Here is a 25,263-nt window from a genome sequence, read left to right on the forward strand (position 1 = left end):
AGAGCAAGCAGGGATGCAGCAGAGCATCACTCCTTCCTCCAGCAAGTGGAGGCGGGCCATAGAGAACGTCAGTGATTCTGCAGACGGCCGGGAGGGGGCGCGCGAACACCGCGAAACGACGAGCAAAGAGCGCTGAGATAGAACCGCAGACCGCCCGCTTCCCCAGGCGACCGCGGGAGCGCCCTCGCTGTGGTTCGATCGCTTCTGCTTTCGAATCTCAGTCTTGGGAGAGTTGGCAGTGGACTCGCGCGGGGCTGCTGGAGAGACAGGACGCGAAGTTTCCAGAGAGCTTTTCATAGGAGCACTGATTCAGAGGTGCGCATATCATTAGCCCTTTTATGGAAAAGGCCTGGTTTCCGCTGTCCTGGGTAGGGGGGCAGAATATTGCATTTTCGGGAAGACCGCCTGAGTAGTGGGGTTTTTCCAAATGTCAACCTGTTTGAGGAAAAGAACCCCCTGGCGGGGCTTCTAACGAGTTGGGGCTGATTTTACAGATTGGGGCTCGTTTCCGGTGCGACCCTGCATTATTACAGGGTTCTTTCATTGGGAAAAGATCTCTTCTGTTTTTTTTTCCATAGTGTTAGATTTTGTGAAAGGGTCCTTATTTCTAAGAGTTTAATGATTGTAGAAAATAATTTATTTTTTGTATAAGCTAAGTTTGTGTGAATTTTTTTAGGCCTTAACCATAAGCAGCAAGAGATTGCATATCTTTATCAACCTTAATTTATTGCTTGATTTGGCAATCTCAAACTATCCAGAATATACCAAAGTAAAGTTAAGTGTTATCTCGATGCAGGCAAATGAATGTTACATAGGCCATGTATTAAAGTTCATGATTTCTCTTGTAGAATGCCTTTTGACCATAACTGAGGGCCAATGTACATTTCTTTTGTACATACTTTGAATAGTCTAATTATTAATAATATTACCAACATAAATAATATAATTAATATTATTAATTATACTTATAATGTGATTAATTATATTATAATTAATAACATAATGTAAGTAATATCAATTAATCTAATAATCTAATCTAATATCTGATTTTGCATACTAAGGTAAGGATGCAGCATGCAGGAAAATTCTTTCCTCTTCACGTTGTAGCCTTTAGAACTGTTTGTACATGAAATTTTCCCCATAATGAAAGAATATCTGTGAGATAGGATTCTTAGGTATTTTCATAATCTAGTTTCAAAGAATTTAAACAATGTTACTAAATTTTTACCCTTTCTTTTCTCACATTAAAATTTTTTCTATAAGGAATATATTTTTTGGTATCATTAGAAGATAAAAATCACCTAGTTATATTCAAAAGCAGGGCATAAAATTGTAGGTACAATGCCACTATGTAAAAGTATATAGGAAAAAAATAAACTAAAGGAAATATACTAACATTTCAATAGGATTTATATTTAATTTGTGCAACTAAGTACTGATTATTTTTTCTTTCTGTGATTTTCCCATATACTACCAGAGAATGTATTCAGCACTGCTGAGAAGAAAACTCATTGGAGCCATACAGGCAATTTAAATGTTTCTAGTTGCCACATCAAAAGATTATAAAAAGACAAGTGAAGTTAATTTTAACAGTGTATTTTATTGAACACAAAATATCCAAATGTTATGATTTCAACACATACCAATATAAAATTAATCATGAGATAGTTACATTCCTCTTTTTGATCGTTCCTTCAAAATATGGTGCATACTTTTGCAGTCATAGTATAGCCAAGATTGGGCTAGTCAAGTGCTCACTTGGCCTCTTGTGGTGATGGCTCATGGTGGCCAGCCCAGCTCAAGATGGAGGGAGCAGCGTCCACAGAGCCAGGAGAATTGCCCAGTTTGCAGGGACCACGTAGAAGGAGCTTTCTTTGCAAACGTCAACCTGAACCAGGCCACGTTTGAGGAAAAGAACCAGGCGGGGCTTCTAATGAGTTGGGGCTGATTTTACTGTTGGGGCTCGTTTCCGGTGCGACGCAGCCACCCTCAGAGAAAGGGACCGGGCAGCGGTGATGGGGATTATTGGCGATGCGAGGATGGACAGCGTTGTGCCCAAAGTGAAACTAGAAGAGGGGCATGGGACGATTGGTTACTAGACGCTGTGGGGGCGTTGCTGACAAATGAAACAAGGGAGCGGCCGGGGGCACTGCGATCACGCTGCAACCCCGCGGGATAGGACTGTTCCCTGTGGAACGACGGGAGGGCGCTGTGCACCAAGTGAAACGCAGTGGCCGCGCTGACTATTGGCTGTGCGGCGACGGTGGGGGCGGGCGGGCGGGTGGGCGTTGCGCACCAGGAGCGCGGCGGCTCAGAGACTATTCGCTGCGGGGACCTGCCGGGGCGTGGTTCACACGGTGGAATCTCGCGGTGGCTAGGAGACTCACTAGTCGATGGGAGAGAGTTCCGCACAAATTGGAACATAGTGGAACACAGTGGGCGCGATGAAACTATTGGCTTTACCACTATCAGGGGTGGGTGTGGGGAGGTGCCGGGCGTTGCGAAAACAGTGGAATCCGCGATGCTTAGGAGACGATTTCCAGTGAGTCGATGGGAGAGAGTTCCCCACCAATTGCAAAATAGTGGAACACAGTGGCCGCGTTGAGAATATTGGCTTTACCACGATCGGGGGTTGGGGTGGAGAGTTAAGGCGCCTTGGGAAATGGGTGAAATCCGCGGTGGAGAGGAGACGATTTCCAGTGAGTTGATGGGCCGGAGTTCCGCACAAATTGCAACATAGTGGAACACAGTGGCCGCGATGAAACTATTGGCTTTACCACGATCCGTGGTGGGGGTGGGGAGGTGTGGGGCGTTTTGAAAACGGTGGAAACAGCGATGGCTAGGAGACGGTTTTACAGTGAGTCGATGGGAGACAACTCCGCACAAATTGCAACATAGTGGAACACAGTGTCCTTGATGAGACTATTGGCTTTACCAGGATAGGGGTTGGGGGGACGGGGGAGTCGATGGGAGAGAGTCCGCAGAAATTGCAACATAGTCGAAAACAGTGTGCTCTGCAATTTTTAATATGTGTTGTCACATAAACCAGGTTGACATTGAAACTACCATGTTGACTTTTGTTTCATAAAGAATTTATTTCCCATATAAACCTTAAACGAGTAAATAATGCATAAATCATTTAAAACAGCTTACAGTCGTTAACTGTCCATTGAAATTCAGTGCACTGCATTGTCAGTTACTTCAAGAGCCTCTGCTGGCTGAAGAGTCTCACATCAAAGTCACATTGTCCATTCCCAGAGCCTCAGGTGGGAGATGTTCAGTCATGGAGGTAACCCGTTAGGCTCTTGAGGAAAGAAAAGTTCATGAGCATTTGCACTCGCATGACTGTCCAGGCACAGCTGTTGTACTCCATGGACTTCAGGTACTGCCCAAGGTTGAAGTAATATTTCTTCAGGTGAAGAATGGCCATGTCTCCCGTAGTGAAGTTTTTCCTCTGCATGATTTCCTTCTGGATTGGCTCCAGATGATCCATCTGCCTTTGGAGTTCCACAAGGAGGTCCTCAATGACAGTCTCAGACCAGCCAGTGCTGGAGAAGTCTCTGGTGAGAATACCGAAGATCTGCTGGAGCATCTCATAGATGACCAATATGGCATCTTCCTCCTGGAACTGCTGTGCTTGCTTCATCTCCTCAGGGACCTGGAAGTCCATCCTGACCTCGAGGCAATGTTGAGGAGTTGAAGGTAACTGCCGCAGGAGTTTCTGACACACCACAACGCTCCTCCTTTGCTGGAATCGAAGCAAGCTGTAGTTCCTGGAGAGAGCTGTGGTGGAGAAACACAGCAGGAGAACCATCTGGAAGAGGCACCAGTAGGTCATGGTGAAAACAGGCACAGGACTACCTGTTCTGCTAGTAGGTGCTGAAGCTGAACCTTCAATGCTTTGCAGAGTGAATGTCCTTCCTTCTTGAGTGGGGGCTTTTTATATAGGATGGCCCTCCCTTTCTATCTGAGGGGAATTTCCCACTTTCCAGTCTCCCTTTTAGTTCTCCTGTGTTGCTTAAGTGATTAGTTACCTCTAAAACTCTTTCTTTTTAGCTCTTTGCATTTTGATTTTATATGTATTAGGGGAAAAGATACAGAGCCTGAGAGATTTCTAATGTTTTTGTAAATTTTCAGTGAATTGCTAAATGCTAAAAAGATAATGCCTAATAAATTAAGATAGAGCTCGACATAGAGGGAGCAGCTTCCACAGAGCCAGGAGAATTGCCGAGTTTGCAGGGACCAGTAGAAGGAGCTTTCTTTGCAAACGTCAACCTGAACCAGGCCATGTTTGAGGAAAAGAACCTCCAGGCCGGGCTTCTAATGAGTTGGGGCTGATTTTACTGTTGGGGCTCGTTTCTGGTGCGACACAGCCATCCTCAGAGAAAGGGACCGGGCAGCGGTGATGGGGATTATTGGCGATGGGAGGATGGACAGCGTTGTGCCCAAAGTGAAACTAGAAGGGGGGCATGGAATGGTTACTGGACGCTGTGGGGGCGTTGCTGGCAAATGAAACAAGGGAGCGGCCGGGGGCACTGCGATCACGCAGCAATCCCGCGCGCTAGGAGACTGTTGGCTGTGGAAGGACGGGAGGGCGCTGTGCACCAAGTGAACCACAGCGGCCGCGCTGACTATTGGCTGTGCGGCGACGGTGGGGGCGGGGGGAGGGGCGTTGCGCACCAGGAGGGCGGCGGCTCAGACTATTAACTGCGGGGGCCCTGCTGTGGCGTGGCTCACAAGGTGGTATCCCGTGGTGGCTAGGAGATGGTTGGCATTGAGTGTGGCGCACAAATTGGAACAGAGTGTAACACATTGGGCGCGAAGAGACTAAGGCATTACCACGATCGGGGATTGGGGTGAAGTTCCGGGCGTTGCGAGCATGGTGGAATCCCGCGGGGACTCACAGACCACGTGCGACCATGGAAGGGCCTTGGATCCAAAGTGGAACACAGTGGCTTAGATGAGACTATTGGTTTTACCAGGATCGGGCTGGGGGTGGGGATGTGCGGGGCCTTGCGAAAACGGTTGATTCCGCGGTGGCTAGGAGACGATTTCCAGTGATCGATGGGAGAGAGTTCTGCACAAGTTGCAACATAGTGGAACACAGTTTCCGCGATGAGACTATTGGCTTTACCACGATCGGGGGTGGGGGTGGGGGTTGGAAGGTGCGCGGCTTTGAGAAAAGGGTGGAATCCGCGGTGGCTAGGAGAGGATTTCCAGTGAGTTAATGGGAGAGAGTCCGCACAAATTGCATTATAGTCGAACACAGTGGCCACGATGAGACTATTGGCTTTACCAAAACCTTGGGTGGGGGTGGGGAGGTGCGGGGCTTGGCAAAAACGGTGGAATCCGCGACAGCTAGGAAACGATTTCCAGTGAGTCGTTGGGAGAGAGTTCCGCACAAATTGCAACATAGTAGAACACAGTGGCCGCGTTGAGACTATTGGCTTTACCACGATCGGGCGTGGTGGTGGGGAGGTGCGCGGCGTTGGGAAAATGGTAGACTCCGCGGTGGCTAGCAGACGATTTCCAGTGAGCCGATGAGAGAGAGTTGCGCAAAAATTGCAAAATTGTGGACACAGTGGCCGCGATGAAAGTATTGGCTTTACCACGATCGGGGGTTGGGGTGGAGAGTTAAGGCGTGTTGTGAAATGGGTGAAATCCGCGGTGGAGAGGAGACGATTTCCAGTGAGTTGATGGGCCAGAGTTCCGCACAAATTGCAACATAGTGGAACACAGTGTCCGCGATGAGACTATTGGCTTTACCACGTCGGGAGTGTGGCGGGTGAGGTGCGGGGCGTTGCGAAAACAGTGGAATCCGCGGTTGCTAGGAGGCGATTTCCAGTGAGTCGATGGGAGAGAGTCCCCACAAAGTGCAACATAGTGGAACACAGTGGCCGAGATGAGACTATTGGCTTTACCACAATCGCGGCTGGGGGTGCGGAGGTGCGGGACGTTGCGACAAGGGTGGAATCCTCGAGGCTAGGAGACGATTTCCAGTGAGTCGATGGGAGAGACTTCCGCACAAATTGCAAAATAGTGGAACACAGTGGCCATGATGAGACAGGTGGCTTTACCACAGTCTCGGGTGGGGGTGGGAAGGTGCGGGGCTTTGCGAAAATCGTGCAATCCGGGATGGCTAGGAGACGATTTCCAGTGAGTCGATGGGAGAGAGTTCCGCACAGATTGCAACATAGTGGAACACAGTGTCCGCGATGTTACTATTGGCCTTACCAGGATCAGGAGTTGGGGTGAGGAGGTGCGCGGCTTGTGAGAACGCTGGAATCCGCGATGGATAGGAGATAATTTCCAGTGAGTTGATCAGAGAGAGTTCCGCACAAATTGCAACATAGTGGAACACAGTGGCCGGGATGAAACTATTGGCTTTACCACAATCGCGAGTTGGGGTGGGGAGTTGCGGCGCGTTGAGAAAACGGTGAAATCCGCGGTGGAGAGGAGACGATTTCCAGTGAGTCAATTGGCAAGAGTTCCGCACAAATTGCAACATAGTGGAACACAGTGGCCAGGATGAAACTACTGGCTTTACCACGATCACGGGTGGGTGTGGGGAGGTGCCGGGCGTTGCGAAAACGGTGGAATCCGCGATGGCTAAGAGACGAATTCCAGTGAATCGATGGGCCAGAGTTCCGCACAAATTGGAACATAGTGGAACACAGTGGCCGCGATGTGACTATTGGCTTTACCACCATCGGGGGTGGGGGTGGGGAGGTGAGGGGCGTTGCGAAAACGGTGAAATCCGCTATGGCTAGAGAGGATTTCCAGTGAGTCAGTGGGAGAGAGTTACACAGAAATTGCAGTATAGTGGAACACAGTGACTGCGATGAGACTATTAGCTTTACGATAATCGCGGGTGAGGGTGGGGAAGTGCGGGGCGTTGCTAAATCGGTGAAATCCGCGGTGGTTAGGAGACGATTTCCAGTGTGTCGATGGGAGAGTTCCGCACAAATTGCAGCATACTGGAACACAGTTGCCGTGATGAGACTCTTAGGTTTAGCACAATCGCGGGTGAGCGTGGAGAGGTGCGGACCTTGCGAAAACGGTGGAATAGGCGGTGGCTAGCAGACGATTTCCAGTGAGTCGATGGGAGAGAGTTCCCCACCAATTGCAAAATAGTGGAACACATTGTCCGCGACGTGACTATTGGCTTTACCACCATCGGGGGGTGGGGGTGGAGAGGTGAGAGGCATTGCGAAAACGGTGAAATCCGTTATGGCTAGAGGGGATTTCCAGTGAGTTAATGGGAGAGAGTCCGCACAAATTGCATTATAGTCGAACACAGTGGCCACGATGAGACTATTGGCTTTACCAAAACCTTGGGTGGGGGTGGGGAGGTGCGGGGCTTGGCAAAAACGGTGGAATCCGCGATAGCTAGGAAACGATTTCCAGTGAGTCGTTGGGAGAGAGTTCCGCACAAATTGCAACATAGTAGAACACAGTGGCCGCGTTGAGACTATTGGCTTTACCACGATCGGGCGTGGTGGTGGGGAGGTGCGCGGCGTTGGGAAAATGGTAGACTCCGCGGTGGCTAGCAGACGATTTCCAGTGAGCCGATGAGAGAGAGTTGCGCAAAAATTGCAAAATTGTGGACACAGTGGCCGCGATGAAAGTATTGGCTTTACCACGATCGGGGGTTGGGGTGGAGAGTTAAGGCGCCTTGGGAAATGGGTGAAATCCGCGGTGGAGAGGAGACGATTTCCAGTGAGTTGATGGGCCGGAGTTCCGCACAAATTGCAACATAGTGGAACACAGTGGCCGCGATGAAACTATTGGCTTTACCACGATCCGTGGTGGGGTTGGGGAGGTGTGGGGCGTTTTGAAAACGGTGGAAACAGCGATGGCTAGGAGACGGTTTTACAGTGAGTCGATGGGAGACAACTCCGCACAAATTGCAACATAGTGGAACACAGTGTCCTTGATGAGACTATTGGCTTTACCAGGATAGGGGTTGGGGGGACGGGGGAGTCGATGGGAGAGAGTCCGCAGAAATTGCAACATAGTCGAAAACAGTGTGCTCTGCAATTTTTAATATGTGTTGTCACATAAACCAGGTTGACATTGAAACTACCATGTTGACTTTTGTTTCATAAAGAATTTATTTCCCATATAAACCTTAAACGAGTAAATAATGCATAAATCATTTAAAACAGCTTACAGTCGTTAACTGTCCATTGAAATTCAGTGCACTGCATTGTCAGTTACTTCAAGAGCCTCTGCTGGCTGAAGAGTCTCACATCAAAGTCACATTGTCCATTCCCAGAGCCTCAGGTGGGAGATGTTCAGTCATGGAGGTAACCCGTTAGGCTCTTGAGGAAAGAAAAGTTCATGAGCATTTGCACTCGCATGACTGTCCAGGCACAGCTGTTGTACTCCATGGACTTCAGGTACTGCCCAAGGTTGAAGTAATATTTCTTCAGGTGAAGAATGGCCATGTCTCCCGTAGTGAAGTTTTTCCTCTGCATGATTTCCTTCTGGATTGGCTCCAGATGATCCATCTGCCTTTGGAGTTCCACAAGGAGGTCCTCAATGACAGTCTCAGACCAGCCAGTGCTGGAGAAGTCTCTGGTGAGAATACCGAAGATCTGCTGGAGCATCTCATAGATGACCAATATGGCATCTTCCTCCTGGAACTGCTGTGCTTGCTTCATCTCCTCAGGGACCTGGAAGTCCATCCTGACCTCGAGGCAATGTTGAGGAGTTGAAGGTAACTGCCGCAGGAGTTTCTGACACACCACAACGCTCCTCCTTTGCTGGAATCGAAGCAAGCTGTAGTTCCTGGAGAGAGCTGTGGTGGAGAAACACAGCAGGAGAACCATCTGGAAGAGGCACCAGTAGGTCATGGTGAAAACAGGCACAGGACTACCTGTTCTGCTAGTAGGTGCTGAAGCTGAACCTTCAATGCTTTGCAGAGTGAATGTCCTTCCTTCTTGAGTGGGGGCTTTTTATATAGGATGGCCCTCCCTTTCTATCTGAGGGGAATTTCCCACTTTCCAGTCTCCCTTTTAGTTCTCCTGTGTTGCTTAAGTGATTAGTTACCTCTAAAACTCTTTCTTTTTAGCTCTTTGCATTTTGATTTTATATGTATTAGGGGAAAAGATACAGAGCCTGAGAGATTTCTAATGTTTTTGTAAATTTTCAGTGAATTGCTAAATGCTAAAAAGATAATGCCTAATAAATTAAGATAGAGCTCGACATAGAGGGAGCAGCTTCCACAGAGCCAGGAGAATTGCCGAGTTTGCAGGGACCAGTAGAAGGAGCTTTCTTTGCAAACGTCAACCTGAACCAGGCCATGTTTGAGGAAAAGAACCTCCAGGCCGGGCTTCTAATGAGTTGGGGCTGATTTTACTGTTGGGGCTCGTTTCCGGTGCGACACAGCCATCCTCAGAGAAAGGGACCGGGCAGCGGTGATGGGGATTATTGGCGATGGGAGGATGGACAGCGTTGTGCCCAAAGTGAAACTAGAAGGGGGGCAGGGAACGATTGGTTACTGGACGCTGTGGGGGCGTTGCTGACAAATGAAACAAGGGAGCGGCCGGGACGGCGATCACGCAGCAATCCCGCGCGCTAGGAGACTGTTGGCTGTGGAAGGACGGGAGGGCGCTGTGCACCAAGTGAACCACAGCGGCCGCGCTGACTATTGGCTGTGTGGCGACGGTGGGGGCGGGGGGAGGGGCGTTGCGCACCAGGAGCGCGGCGGCTCAGACTATTAACTGCGGGGGCCCTGCTGTGGCGTGGCTCACAAGGTGGTATCCTGCGGTGGCTAGGAGATGGTTGGCATTGAGTGTGGCGCACAAATTGGAACAGAGTGTAACACATTGGGCGCGAAGAGACTAAGGCATTACCACGATCGGGGATTGGGGTGAAGTTCCGGGCGTTGCGAGCATGGTGGAATCCCGCGGGGACTCACAGACCACGTGCGACCATGGAAGGGCCTTGGATCCAAAGTGGAACACAGTGGCTTAGATGAGACTATTGGTTTTACCAGGATCGGGCTGGGGGTGGGGATGTGCGGGGCCTTGCGAAAACGGTTGATTCCGCGGTGGCTAGGAGACGATTTCCAGTGATCGATGGGAGAGAGTTCTGCACAAGTTGCAACATAGTGGAACACAGTTTCCGCGATGAGACTATTGGCTTTACCACGATCGGGGGTGGGGGTTGGGGTTGGAAGGTGCGCGGCTTTGAGAAAAGGGTGGAATCCGCGGTGGCTAGGAGAGGATTTCCAGTGAGTCAGTGGGAGAGAGTCCGCACAAATTGCATTATAGTCGAACACAGTGGCCACGATGAGACTATTGGCTTTACCAAAACCTTGGGTGGGGGTGGGGAGGTGCGGGGCTTGGCAAAAACGGTGGAATCCGCGATAGCTAGGAAACGATTTCCAGTGAGTCGTTGGGAGAGAGTTCCGCACAAATTGCAACATAGTGGAACACAGTGGCCGCGTTGAGACTATTGGCTTTACCACGATCGGGCGTGGTGGTGGGGAGGTGCGCGGCGTTGGGAAAATGGTAGACTCCGCGGTGGCTAGCAGACGATTTCCAGTGAGCCGATGAGAGAGAGTTGCGCAAAAATTGCAAAATTGTGGACACAGTGGCCGCGATGAAACTATTGGCTTTACCACGATCGGGGGTTGGGGTGGAGAGTTAAGGCGTGTTGTGAAATGGGTGAAATCTGCGGTGGAGAGGAGACGATTTCCAGTGAGTTGATGGGCCAGAGTTCCGCACAAATTGCAACATAGTGGAACACAGTGTCCGCGATGAGACTATTGGCTTTACCACGTCGGGAGTGTGGCGGGTGAGATGCGGGGCGTTGCGAAAACGCTGGAATCAGCGATGGCTAGGAGAGGATTTCCAGTGAGTTGATGGGCAAGAGTTCCACACAAATTGCAACATAGTGGAACACAGTGGCCGCGATGAGACAGGTGGCTTTACCACAGTCTCGGGTGGGGGTGGGAAGGTGCGGGGCTTTGCGAAAACCGTGCAATCCGGGATGGCTAGGAGACGATTTCCAGTGAGTCGATGGGAGAGAGTTCCGCACAGATTGCAACATAGTGGAACACAGTGTCCGCGATGTTACTATTGGCCTTACCAGGATCAGGAGTTGGGGTGAGGAGGTGCGCGGCTTGTGAGAACGCTGGAATCCGCGATGGATAGGAGATAATTTCCAGTGAGTTGATCAGAGAGAGTTCCGCACAAATTGCAACATAGTGGAACACAGTGGCCGGGATGAAACTATTGGCTTTACCACAATCGCGAGTTGGGGTGGGGAGTTGCGGCGCGTTGAGAAAAAGGTGAAATCCGCGGTGGAGAGGAGACGATTTCCAGTGAGTCAATTGGCAAGAGTTCCGCACAAATTGCAACATAGTGGAACACAGTGGCCAGGATGAAACTACTGGCTTTACCACGATCACGGGTGGGTGTGGGGAGGTGCCGGGCGTTGCGAAAACGGTGGAATCCGCGATGGCTAAGAGACGAATTCCAGTGAATCGATGGGCCAGAGTTCCGCACAAATTGGAACATAGTGGAACACAGTGGCCGCGATGTGACTATTGGCTTTACCACCATCGGGGGTGGGGGTGGGGAGGTGAGGGGCGTTGCGAAAACGGTGAAATCCGCTATGGCTAGAGAGGATTTCCAGTGAGTCAGTGGGAGAGAGTTACACAGAAATTGCAGTATAGTGGAACACAGTGACTGCGATGAGACTATTAGCTTTACGATAATCGCGGGTGAGGGTGGGGAAGTGCGGGGCGTTGCTAAATCGGTGAAATCCGCGGTGGTTAGGAGACGATTTCCAGTGAGTCGATGGGAGAGTTCCGCACAAATTGCAGCATACTGGAACACAGTTGCCGTGATGAGACTCTTAGGTTTACCACAATCGCGGGTGAGCGTGGAGAGGTGCGGACCTTGCGAAAACGGTGGAATAGGCGGTGGCTAGCAGACGATTTCCAGTGAGTCGATGGGAGAGAGTTCCCCACCAATTGCAAAATAGTGGAACACATTGTCCGCGACGTGACTATTGGCTTTACCACCATCGGGGGTGGGGGTGGAGAGGTGAGAGGCATTGCGAAAACGGTGAAATCCGTTATGGCTAGAGAGGATTTCCAGTGAGTCAATGGGAGAGAGTTCCACAGAAATTGCAGTACAGTGGAACACAGTGACGGCGATGAGACTATTTGGCTTTCCTATGCCCCGGGATGGGGTTGAGGAGGTGAGGGGCGTTAGGAACACAGTGGAATCCTGCGGGGGCTGAGAGAATATTCGCTGTGCGACTATGGCAGGGCGTTTGGCGTAAAGTGGAACACAGTGTCCTCGATGAGACTATTGCCTTTACCACGATCCGGGGTGGGTGTGGGGTGGTGCGGGGCGTTGCGAAAACGATGGAATCCGCAATGGCTAGGAGAGGATTTCCAGTGAGTCGATGGGAGAGAGTTCCCCACCAATTGCAAAATAGTGGAACACGGTGGCCGCGTTGAGACTATTGGCTTTACCACGATTGGGCGTGGTGGTGGGGAGATGCGTGGCGTTGCGAAAACGGTGGAATCCGCGGTGGCTAGCAGATGATTTCCAGTGAGCCGATGGGAGAGAGTTCCGCAGAAATTGCAAAATTGTGGAACACAGTGGCCGCAATGAGACTATTGGCTTTACCACAATCGGGGGTTGGGGTGGAGAGTTGCCGCGCGTTTCGAAATGGGTGAAATCCGCGGTGGAGAGGAGACGATTTCCAGTGAGTTGATGGGCCAGAGTTCCGCACAAATTGCAACATAGTAGAACACAGTGGCTGCGATGAGGCTATTGGCTTTACCATGATCAGGGGTGGGGTGGGGCGGTGCGGGGGGATTGGGAAAACGGTGGAATCCGCTATGCTTAGGAGAGGATTTGCAGTGAGTCCATCGGAGAGAGTTCCGCACAAATTGGAAAATTGTGGACACAGTGGCCGCGATGAGACTATTGGCTTTCCCACGATCGGGGGTTGGGGTGGAGAGTTAAGGCGTGTTGTGAAATGGGTGAAATCCGCGGTGGAGAGGAGATGATTTCCAGTGAGTTGATGGGCCAGAGTTCCGCACAAATTGCAACATAGTGGAACACAGTGTCCGCGATGAGACTATTGGCTTTACCACGTCGGGAGTGTGGCGGGTGAGGTGCAGGGCGTTGCGAAAACGGTGGAATCCGCGGTTGCTAGGAGGCGATTTCCAGTGAGTCGATGGGAGAGAGTTCCACACAAATTGCAACATAGTGGAACACAGCGTCCCCAATGTGACTGTTGGCTTTACCAGGATCGGTTGTGGGGTTGGGGAGTTGTGGGGCGTTGCGAAAGGTGGAATCTGGGGTGGCTAGGGGAGGATTTCCAGTGAGTTGTTGCTAGAGAGTCCGCACAAATTGCGACATAGTCGAAAACAGTGGTCGCGATGAGACTATTGGCTTTCCTATGACCTGGTGTGGGGTTCTGGAGGTGAGGGGCATTGCGAAAACGGTAGAATCCGCGGTGTCTAGCAGATGATTTCCACTGAGTCGAAGTGAGAGTGTTCCGCACAAATTGCAATATAGTGGAACACAGTGTCCTTGATGAGACTATTGGCTTTACCAGGATAGGGGGTGGGGATGGGGAGGTGTGGGGCGTTGAGAACGCGGTGGAATCCGGTGGGGGCTCAGAGACTAATCACTGTGCGAATATGGGAGGGCGCTGGATCCGAAGTGGAACACAGTGGCCGCGATGACACTCTCCGCTCTGAAGCAATGGGAGGGCGATACCGGGCGGTGGCGATGAGACTACAGCTGATGTGACTTGACGACAGCGTTGAGGACAAAGTGAGCGCGGGGATCGGCGAGGAGACAATTGTTTATGGGCCGACGGGAGGGCGATGCGCGCACAGGAAGACCTGTGGGGGCGATGGGACAGAGTGGGTCAAAGTTACACCCGGTGGTGGGGATGAGACCCTGGGCGTTGGGAGTATGGAAGAGCTGAAGAAAAGTGAAAGACCACGGTGGGGATGGGATTATTGGCGATGGGACGCTGGGACAGCGTCGTGCACAACCTGAAATCCGGCGGTGGGGGTGAGGCTGTTGCGAATGAGAAGGTGGAAAAGTGTTGCGGGCAAAGTGAAAGCTGGCGTCCGCGCTGGGACAATAGGCGATGGGGCCGTGGGGGCGGTGTTGGGCTGTGGGGGCCGCGGTGGTTAAGACTTCGCTGTGGGGCGATGGGAGGGCGTTGTGCTCAAAGTGAAACTCTGTGACAGCGCTGAGACTATTGGCTGTGGGCGATGGGAGGGCGTTTCTCACACAAGGCCGTTTCTCACTGGACTTGGCTTTGAGACGTTGGGAGACCTTTGAGAACCAAGTGGAAGATGGCGGTAGCGGAAAGGCTACTGGCGGTGGGACGGTGGACAGCGTCGAGGGCAGAGTTAAACCCGGCGGGGGGATGAGACCATGGGCGATAGGACGGTGGACGGTGTGGTCCACACAGGGGACCCTGACAGCGGCGACGAGACTATTCGCTGTGGCAAGATGGAAAGGCGTTGTGCCCAGTGAAACACGATGGCAGCGATGTGACCTTCGGTGAGAGTTGATGGGACGGCGTTGAGGACACAGTGAAAGCGGGTCTAGGCGATGAGACAATGGGCTTGGGACGGTGGAACCGCGGTGTGGACACAGTTAAAGCCGGCGATGGGCGTGAGACTGTGAGAGATGGGAAGATGCGAGGGCCTTGAGCCCAAAGGGGAGCCAGGGGGAGCCTTTTTGGACAAGGGGAGAAACAGCCAAGGCGATGGGACCCTGGGAGTGCGTTGCAGACAGAGAACTCAGTGGCGGTCAGGGGACAAATAACCGTGGGACGGTTTGGGGCACTTCCTGGGGGTAAGACGGGACCAGGGAACTGTGGGCCGCTGGAATGCTCTGGAAGTTTCAGGGTGTCTTTTAAGTATTCGGCCATAAAGTGGGGGAGTAAGTATTGAAGAGCTGAAAAGTGGGAATATTTTTTAAAAAACACACCCTTTACTTTTAAATTAGTTTTATATTTCATTAATATACTTATTTTAAATTGAATAGTTCACGTTTTCAACTTTATAATAAATTTATATAATGCTTCTTAAATATTAAGTGTAGAATATTGAAATATGTTTTATATTTAACAATAGCATTTTAGTAAGTTTTATTTAAACTATATGTTCTTTGTACTAAAGCAAGTATATAGTATAGTTTTAGTTTTCTATCTTTAATAGATGAAAACTTGTTAATATTTTCAAGATTATTTTCACTTATTTTTAATTGAGGGATTACCATATCTGACAGTTTTTAATGACTCCGTGATGGTCTTAAGTAATGTTTAACTCATGTTCCTGAAACCTTTTCCCAGGACTACACTGTTGGAAGTGAGGGTTGAAGTGTATAAGAAACTAAGGACATGTAGAAGGTCAGAATTTTTCATTTTCTGTAGTAAGAATTTTATAAACTGAATGGAATTTGCCCAAAATTTATTGGCATCCAGAAGGCTTACTTTGTAAGACTCTCAAATGTAAGGTGGTGTGTATTTTCCCCCAGTTGAAAAAAAGACAAAAGAACCCCACATCATATATCGGGGACCTACAGCATGAGCTGTCTGATACCTTTAAAGAAGGGAAGGAGACAAGAGCAGGTAAACTGTGCGGATACATTGACAGTATGCCTGTAAGTTGGACATTCCACATGTCTTCCTTCTGTTTTAAATTCCTCAAAGGCAGGGGCCGGAAACTAGTATTCTGCAGGCTTGTTTTGCAGTAAATGTCTCCAGGGTGCTCTGCAATTTTTAATATGTGTTGTCACATAAATCAAGTTGACATTGAAACTGCCACATTGACTTTTGTTTCATAAATAATGTATTTCCCATATAAATGTTAAAATGAGTAAATAATGCATAAATCATTTAAAACAGCTTGCAGTCTTTAACTGTCTATTGAAATGCAATGCATTGCATTGTCAGTTACTTCTAGAGCCTCTGCTGGCTGAAACGTCTCAGGTCAGTGTCACATAGTCCATTCCCAGAGCCACAGGTGGGGAGATGTTCAGTCACGGAGGTACCCTGTTAGGCTCTTGAGGAAAGAAAAGTTCCTGAGCATTTCCGCTCTCACGACTGCCCAGGCACAGCTGTTGTAGTCCTTGGACAGTAGGTACTCCACGAGGTTGAGGTAATATTTCTTCAGGTGAGGAACGGTCATGTCTCCCATAGTGAAGTTTTTCTTCTGCATGATTTCCTTCTGGATTGGCTCCAGATGATCCATCTGCCCTTGGAGTTCCACAAGGAGGTCCTCAATGATGGTCTCAGACCAGCCAGTGCTGGAGAAGTCTCTGGTGAGAATTCCGAAGATCTGCTGGAGCATCTCATAGATGACCAATACGGCATCTTCCTTCTGGAACTGCTGTGCTTGCTTCATCTCCTCAGGGACCTGGAAGTCCATCCTGACCTCCAGGCAATGTTGAGGAGTTGAAGGTAACTGCTGCAGGAGTTTCTGACACTCCGTATCACTCCTTCTTTGTTGGAATCGAAGCAAGCTGTAGTTCCTGGAGAGAGCTGTGGTGGAGAAACACAGCAGGACAACCATGCAGTTACCCAGGGAAAGAATCATGTAAATATGCACCAGTATACAAGTAAAGAAAATTCAGATCAGCAATATTCATCAGTCCCAAACTCGTTGCAGCCCAAAAACCGGTTAAAATTGCATAAATACTTTATCTATCCTGACAATAGGATTATTAATAACAATAAAAAGTAAGAACCACAACTAAATACACAAATATAGCAGTGATTGAAAGATACTCACCTCAGAAGAAAATGTATACTACTTATATAAATTTAAAGATAGCCCAAACTAGACTGAAGACATTTTGCTCAGCAACCTAGAGAGCTCCTGTGAAGATTGAGGACCATGATGGGAAGTCCGTCTCCAGCTTGAGGGAAGAGCGTGTCCTCCCACCTTGCAGCTGCGGCCTGGCTCTCGCCCTCTCTCAGCACCTGAGGCTGACTCTGCCCAGGCCGGGGTTGCCCTGTGCTCACAGCCAACAGCTGGGGGCCAGCGCCCCTCCTCAGCCTCCCACCATGTGTGGAGATGGACAATTTGCAGAGAGATCGAAGGGCCCCTGGTCACAGCCTCTTCTCTCCTCCCTTTCCTCACACTGAGGTCATCATTCACAGGCCGTGGACAATACTCATCGCCCCGTGTGTCTCCTGCTCACTTCAGATGCAGCTGGGACTAGGTGTTTTGGTCGGGGCCTTGGCTAACTCTCCTAACTCCTCTAGGAGGTACCGAACCAGAGGATCCTACTACACTCTGCACCCCTGTCACTCTCAGAACGCTCCCATCAGAGGGTCGATGGCCCAGGAACAGGCAGGAGCAGCCCATGCCTTGTTTTCAGTGTTTGCTGCCTGGACCCGCTGCTGCTGCTAACTCAGACTGGCCCTTTCAGGACATGCCTGTCTGCATCAAGCCTGCATTTACTTTTCCCTTCTGATTCCAGGTTGTTCTCTGAGCTGGACTCTGAATTATCAGAATCACTATCAGAGGTGCATTGAGTCAGGCCAACCTAAGTTTGGGAAAACAGTGAAAAGGACAACACATTGGCTGCAGCTGTTGAACAAATCTCAGCAGGCCTCTGCGCCACCCAGCTGACATGAGGGCACTCTCACTGTGTAAGTTCTGGGTGAGTTTCCTGTCTCTGAGGCAGTTTCCGAATCTTCTTTAAGGCGAAACAGCCCAAAGCAAAGCCATCTACATACTTAAAGCCTACAAGTGACTTTGAGTTTTGTTACATCGTCAGAGATTGTGTAATGAACCCCAGAAGGCAAAAATAGCAACGAAGCTGATGCAACAAGTGAAAGGGAAACTAAATGCAAGCTGCCAAATGGATTTCAGGATCCAGGCTGGGAATCCCCTCCTGGCTGGGTTGAGTGCACAGCGCAGAGCATCCTCCTGACTGCCTCCCAGACGCCTGTGTCTTCCTGGCTGAAACTCTAAGCTCCTAAACTCCAGGGAGAACCAAGAATCCAGTGAGGGTGGGGGTGAGCCCTTGTAGGCAGCTGGGCTGTGTGCCATGTAGGAATGTTTCCGTCTAGAACTCTGGGTATTGTTGCAACAGGCTTGGCCTCATCATCCCAGGGAATGGCTATTTCTCCTCTTGCTGTGCAGTGGATGAGCTGCAGGAATCTGTCTCTGAACAGCTCTCTGGGAACTGCCTCATCTTCCTGACCACAGACCCAGAACGTCAGGAAATAATCTTCTAACCAGATTCAAGTAGAAGAGTTAACATAAGGAATACTTGGGAAGTGTCTGGTACCATTCTGAGCATGTGCTACAAATTAAAGCAATTAATCTTACCACACTTTCAAGATGAGATTTTATGAGTATCTTAGTTTTGCAGTCAAGACATAATGCAGCAGTTTATAACTAGGCAATCTATTTTTATGTACTAATGAAGAAAAATCTTAAAGATCTATTTGCAAGTAAATATAAATAAATGAGAAACTGAAGTATATGAAAAATTGATATTTATGTGATATACGTTAGTATGTCCATATGTGTAGGTTTATCAACTACATATGAAAATGTCTAGAAGGATACCCATTAAATTGTTAACAGTATAGGATTAGGGTGCATCCTCCTAGATGTCAAGGGTAGGCATTCGTTTGTGTGAATTATTTAAAAGTTTAGCAATGATATGTGTGTTTAATATATATAAATAAGCATAAGAAACCCTCTTTAATTCTTTAGAGTCACATTTATCATGGCAGCTGCTGGTTCTCACATCTCTTAGCTGTCTCTGCAATCCACAGCCTGCCTTGTTCTTCTTGCCTCCATTGGAACAGTTTTTAGGAAGACTCTTTTCTCAGGAGTGGCCAAGTGTAGAAAACTTGCTCTCCCTTCCTCATCCTACTCCAGGATCCTAGATTCTACATTTGCAGATTGACCTCCCATGATGTATGTGGTTCTCCACTAATCCTTGAAGGCGCTCCAGTTCCTACAGGCCCCAAATGGGCAACTGTGTCCATGACCTGGGCTTTTCTTCACTCATCTCCCTCCATCCTCTAATCTATGTCTCAAGAATCACATCCAGTCTCTCCTCAAATTGTCCCTTATTCCGTCTATGGCCCAGGGTGGGTAACCCTGTTCCCTCTTTATTCAGGTGACTTCAGTGTAGGTTTATCTTGCAGGATCAGTCTTTGGATTAGATTTTATTCAAAGGTGTGTGCAAGCCAGTTTGCTTTTTTAAAATTACTTTTACTTCTACTACTTGAAAACAAATAGTAGTCTTCTACAAAGTATAATACAAAACAACTACCTTATGAACGATAAAGATTTAAATGCTATGACCAGCCTAAATATTTCAAATAATTTAAGTAAATAAATATTACAACTTTTAAAGATATGGAAAATGGATTCTAAACACTGTTTTAAACAGCTATTGTAACATAACATTTAATATACATTTAAGTAATCCCATATGTTACCTATAACATATTTTTCATCTGACACAAAAATAGAGTTAAAGGTTGCACTTTGACTCTTAGAAAATAGCTATGTAGTTGAACAGATGAACTGTTTTCAGATTCAATGTCTTCTTTATTTCCTGAAATTTCCGATGAGCTTGTTGGCCAAGACAAGCTCCTTCTGATTTCCACACTGACAACCTCCCAGGCATAGCAGCTGTATTCTTTCTCTTTGAGATACACACTGATTCACTGGAAGTAACTCTTCACAGCCAATCCGGAGTTCTCACTCCCTAGAGGTGACTGTTCCATCATCCTTCCCTCCCTCATAGACGTGTCCAGCTCCTCCAACTGCTGATCAAGTCCCACGAGGAATCTGTCCAGGAGGCTCTCGTCCCGACCTGCAGAGGAGCCCGAGGTGCTGAAGAGCTGGAAGGTCAGCTGGAGCGACTCGTGCACACCAGCTGTGGCTTCTGTCTTCTCAAGCCTGGCCCGGTCCACCAGGGTCTGAGGAAATCTGGTCTGTCCTGTCCCTCAGACAGGACACGATTCACACTCTCTCCATCTGACTCCAACGCGTGAAGCTTTCCAGATTGCCGTAGCTCGCAGGCAGCTCGAAGGCCAGAGAGCACGTGGGGCTGGAGCAGAGCATCCCCAGGGCCAGCAGCACAGAGACGGGGAGGGCCACGGGGACGCTGGGGGCTCTGCAGGGCTGCCTGGAGGGAGGTCTAGGCAAGTTCTGAGGACTTGGGGTGATGGGTGGCTCTTAAAGATTGAGCAGAGAAGCTTTCCTTTTCTGGGCTTTTCCACATTTCCCCCTTTCCTTTCTTTTTCTACCCTTTGTAATGAAATGAATTATAAATGCTCATTTTTGCCATGAGTGCCTGGGTTGGGGACATCAAATCATGCGTGCCACTGTGGTTGATAGCTACACAGTTGTATAGCCTGCTTCTCACACCTCCTTAGTTGTTCCTGGGAGAAGCGTCTGGTGAAATTCAGAGAAGGCAGAAATATTCATATAATATATATATGGTGGCTTTTCCAGGTCACTAAGAGATATTCAGCATAAAAAGAGCTTATAAAAGAAGCTTTTGATTTTTCTCAGTTTTTCCTTATTTACTCTTTTCTCCCTTCTTAAAAAAAATTCAATGTGTATGTACCTTTACGATATCACCTGAGTAGGCCTTAAGCTCACTGGAGACATTATAGGGAACAATATCACTGATATTATTTGTTAAAAATGGATTATGTTGCAACTATAATCCACCAGGCACTTTTTTAGGTGCTGGTAGTCCTAAAAAATTCAATTTTGCCTTTGTTTATTTCTCCTTCTCCTCTACCACTACAATATTTCACAGGAAACTTTGCCTCAGTCATTGTGTGATAGTCCAGATAATTTCATCCCCGTAAATATTTCACTGGGAAGTGATAACCTACCATACACTCAGGGATACTGAGGTTGCAATTACATTCAACCCTTGTAATGACATGTCTTTACCAATTCTGTAAGGTACAGATAATTTTTAATAATATTAATGACAAATTTTTTTTCATTTATTTTTATTAGTTGGAGGCTAATTACTTTACAGTATTGTAGTGGTTTTTGTCATACATTGACTTGAATCAGCCATGGATTTACATGTGTTCCCCATCCCGATCCCCCCTCCCACCTCCCTCTCTACCCGATCCCTCTGGGTCTTCCCAGTGCACCAGGCCCGAGCACTTGTCTCATGCATCCAACCTAGGCTGGTGATCTGCTTCACCCTAGATAATATACATGTTTCGATGCTGTTCTCTCGAAACATCCCACCCTCGCCTTCTCTCACAGAGTCCAAAAGTCTGTTTTGTACATCTGTGTCTCTTTTTTCTGTTTTGCATATAGGGTTATCATTACCATCTTTCTAAATTCCATATATATGTGTTAGTATACTGTAATGATCTTTATCTTTCTGGCTTACCTCACTCTGTATAATGGGCTCCAGTTTCATCCATCTCATTAGAATTTATTCAAATGAATTCTTTTTAATGGCTGAGTAATATTCCATGGTGTATATGTACCACAGCTTCCTTATCCATTCGTCTGCTGATGGGCATCTAGGTTGCTTCCATGTCCTGGCTATTATAAACAGTGCTGTGATGAACATTGGGGTGCACATGTCTCTTTCAGGTCTGATTTCCTTGGTGTGTATGCCCAGAAGTGGGATTGCTGGGTAATATGGCAGTTCTATTTCCAGTTTTTTAAGAAATCTCCCCACTGTTCTCCATAGTGGCTGTACTAGTTTGCATTCCCACCAACAGTGTAAGAGGGTTCCCTTTTCTCCACCCCCTCTCCAGCATTTATTGCTTGTAGACTTTTGGATAGTAGCCATCCTGCCTGGCATGTAATGGTATCTCATTGTGGTTTTGATTTGCATTTCTCTGATAATGAGTTATGTTGAGCATCTTTTCATATATTTGTTAGCCATCTGTATGTCTTCTTTGGAGAAATGTCTGTTGAGTTCTTTGGCCCATTTTTTGATTGGGTCATTTATTTTTCTGGAGTTGAGCTGCAGGAGCTGCTTGTATATTTTTGAGATTAATCCTTTGTCTGTTGCTTCCTTTGCCATTATTCTCTCCCAATCTGAGGGATGTCTTTTCACCTTGCTTATAGTTTCCTTTGTTGTGCAAAAGCTTTTAAGTTTCATTAGGTCCCATTTATTTATTTTTGCTTTTGTTTCTAAAATTCTGGGATGTGGGTCATAGAGGATCCTGCTGTGATTTATGTCGGAGAGATTTTTGCCTATGTTCTCCTCTAGGAGGTTTATAGTTTCTGGTCTTACATTTAGATCTTTAATCCATTTTGAGTTTATTTTTGTGTATGGTGTTAGAAGGTGTTCTAGTTTCATTCTTTTCAAGTGGTTGACCAGTTTTCCCAGCACCACTTGTTAAAGAGGTTGTCTTTTTTCCATTGTATATCCTTGCCTCCTTTGTCGAAGATAAGGTGTCCATAGGTTCGTGGATTTATCTCTGGGCTTTCAATTCTGTTCCATTGATCTATATTTCTGTCTTTGTGCCAGTACCATACTGTCTTGATGACTGTGACTTTGTAGTATAGTTAATGACAAAATTTTACATGCATCCTCTCAGCAAAGTGTTTTCAATAAACAATACATTAACCTTCACAGCTTCCCTATGAGATCATTACTATAGTTACTGACATGTTTGCTAATAAGGAAACTGAAAACTCAGAGAGATTACTTAACTTGCTAACAGTCAGGATTAACTGCATAAGTGGTACTTGACCACTGTACTATTCAGGCTCCATGTTATTCCTCATTAACCTTAAGCAGTCTCCTTTAGCTACCCTATGTACATTGGAATTAAGTAATCCATCTAATTATGTAACATTTGACTGTCCTGATAGATTGTAAGCTCCCTAAAGGCAGTAATGGCACGTGTGGAATATCCAGGAAGGTGCCTGTCCTCCGACTCTTTGCGACCCCATGGACTATAGCCTACAAGGCTCCTCTGTCCACGGAATTTTCCAGGCAAGAGAACTGGAGTGTGTTGCCATTTCCTTCTCCAGGGGATCTTCTCAACCCAGGGATCGAACTCAGGTCTCCCTCATTGCAGGCAGACGCTTTACCATCTGAGCTACCAGGGAATCCCCAGTATTTGAAGACTCTATCCAAAAATGATAATCTTTTGAAAACAAAGATAGTAAGAGTAAATTTAAATGGATTTTTAGCTTTCTGGATAACTTCTCAAAATATTTTCTCAGATGGAAACAGGGACTCTCAAAGTTCAGTTGTTGCCAAGTTGCTTCAGCTGTGTCCAACTGTTTGTGAAGCTATGGACCATAGTCTGCCAGGCTCCTCTGTAGATCTCAACAAAACACCACTTGAAATGTAGGACTGGAAGTTAGCAAGTGCAATGGGAACTGTGTCCTCTTCAATTGTAGTGTAATGATTGTAATGTTCCTGAAATGAACAAACGACACTTTTGTGACAAAGAAGACTAGGAATTGGAGAGGAAGAACTTACTAAGCTCCTCTAAGATAGGAAGCACTTTGTCAGAGCAGACAGCTCGGTCCAGTGCTTGAGAGAGTGGACACGGGGACAAGATTGCCTAGGTTGATGTCCCAGCTCCATCCTGCACTGGCCATGTGACTTTCAGCACCCTGGTTTTCCTCTTCTGTGGAAATGATAATCATATTCGTTTCACTGGATTGTTGTGAAGCTTGAATGATGTAGCATGCTTCTGACTATGCCTGGACAAAGTATATAAGCATTCAGTATCTGTTAGCCGTTCCCACGAGGGCGAAAATTCCCACGTCCAACAATGGAAACTGGATCGAATTTCCCTGAGATGATCTGCTTCTCTTCCTTTAATTCTCAGCTCACTGGTCAACATTATTACCTAATCTCATCTCTTATGTGAACATGACGTCCTGTCCAAATCACTTCTACCTAGTAGCTTCCAGGTAACAGCTGAGCTCACACATGAATAAAATGACTGTCCAATCTATAACCCAGTCTCTTTCATGATGATTTAATAGGTCTATATCCTCAGAATCAGATAACATCCATGAAGAGTGAGAAATATAAACAGACAAATTAAAATAAATAAATAGATACTGGGATTTAGCAAAGCTGACAACTAGCCTCTTAGATAACACTCTGCCTAAGAGCCTGCTACCCTCCTCTGGCTCTGTCTGTGGCTAAGCAGTCTCACATGGGGTGGTCTGAAATCTGTCACTCTGTAGAGCTCTTCATCCCCATTTTTGTAGTTAGGGGACATTTTGTCATTTAAACAGAGAAGATGTCACTATAGTTGTTTTCAATTACATTGTTTACTTTTCTTTTACCTTTGTGCATTACTTTTTCATTCACTGCTTGCTTTTACTTTCTAGGAATGTTCAATGAGAGTGGAAAGTTTTGATATCTTGAAAAATCACAGAAGAAATACATTTCCTCTTCTTTTCACTTACATTTTCTCTTTCTCTATTTTTGCAACAAACTTCCAAATTGAAATAGAAAAGACTGCAGAAGCATTAGGACAGCTTTTACAAAGTGAAATACAAATGACAAAAAAGAGGTAACAATATGAATGTTATATAAAAGTGGCAAAGAAAAGCGGGTTGCTTAGACATAGCAAGGACAATTACCTGGACTAATACAGAGAGGCTGCCTGATAGGGCCCACATGGGGTCTCATTGATGAGATGGCTCATTATGTCGACCTTGCAAACAGAGAATAAAATCACAGTGATCTGTGAGACTGACCAAATTGTCCAAAGGGCATTCTGTTTTCTCACTGGTGCCTATCTCCTCAAAGCTACAAGACCACCAGATTCTAGACCTCCAGCTATATGACCACAGGACTCAACTACAGGTGAAAAATTAACCATCCTGTCAGAAAATTTTTCATTGCTGGGGTATAAGTAGGATCCTGCCAGAAAGGGAGGAAGCTGGTTCTCCAAAAGGGCCAGTCACCCTCTCCTTTCCCTCTAGTAAATTTCCCTTTTCCTGCCTGACTGCCCAACTCACTCTCTTTTTCTCTGACTCGCCTTACACTCCCGAAAAGCAGCAAAGACACATTCTAAACACCTGAACACTTGGAGGGAGCGGTGGTTACACTTTATTTCCTTGAAAGTGAATTTTGGAGGATTGATCATCTGAAAGAGGAGAGTGAAAATGTTGGCATAAAACTCAACATTCAGAAAACTAAGATCATGGCATTTGGTCCCATCACTTCATGGCAAATAGATGGAGAAACAGTGACAGACTTTATTTTGGGGGGCTCCAAAATCAGTGCAGATGGT

At 47.4% G+C, this 25,263-nt stretch overlaps 3 protein-coding genes across 3 annotated transcripts; all 3 read right to left on the reverse strand.

Moving 5' to 3' along the window:
- Positions 1 to 3,156: 3,156 nt before the first annotated feature.
- On the reverse strand, positions 3,157 to 3,843 carry LOC139039428 (interferon beta-2-like). Its single transcript, XM_070480170.1, has one exon. It carries the CDS (start codon positions 3,836 to 3,838, stop codon positions 3,278 to 3,280), a length of 561 nt encoding a protein of 186 aa, XP_070336271.1. The 5' UTR covers positions 3,839 to 3,843; the 3' UTR covers positions 3,157 to 3,277.
- Positions 3,844 to 8,176: 4,333 nt separating this feature from the next.
- On the reverse strand, positions 8,177 to 8,863 carry LOC110122129 (interferon beta-2-like). The gene has a single exon (XM_020869526.2). The coding sequence runs from the start codon at positions 8,856 to 8,858 to the stop codon at positions 8,298 to 8,300; it is 561 nt and encodes a 186-aa protein (XP_020725185.1). The 5' UTR covers positions 8,859 to 8,863; the 3' UTR covers positions 8,177 to 8,297.
- A 7,117-nt stretch (positions 8,864 to 15,980) lies between these two features.
- On the reverse strand, positions 15,981 to 16,582 carry LOC110122128 (interferon beta-2-like). The gene has a single exon (XM_070480586.1). It carries the CDS (start codon positions 16,580 to 16,582, stop codon positions 16,046 to 16,048), a length of 537 nt encoding a protein of 178 aa, XP_070336687.1. The 3' UTR covers positions 15,981 to 16,045.
- Between the last annotated feature and the right edge of the window lie 8,681 nt (positions 16,583 to 25,263).

This window comes from Odocoileus virginianus, chromosome 18, assembly GCF_023699985.2.
Source record: "Odocoileus virginianus isolate 20LAN1187 ecotype Illinois chromosome 18, Ovbor_1.2, whole genome shotgun sequence".
Lineage (NCBI taxonomy): Eukaryota > Metazoa > Chordata > Mammalia > Artiodactyla > Cervidae > Odocoileus > Odocoileus virginianus.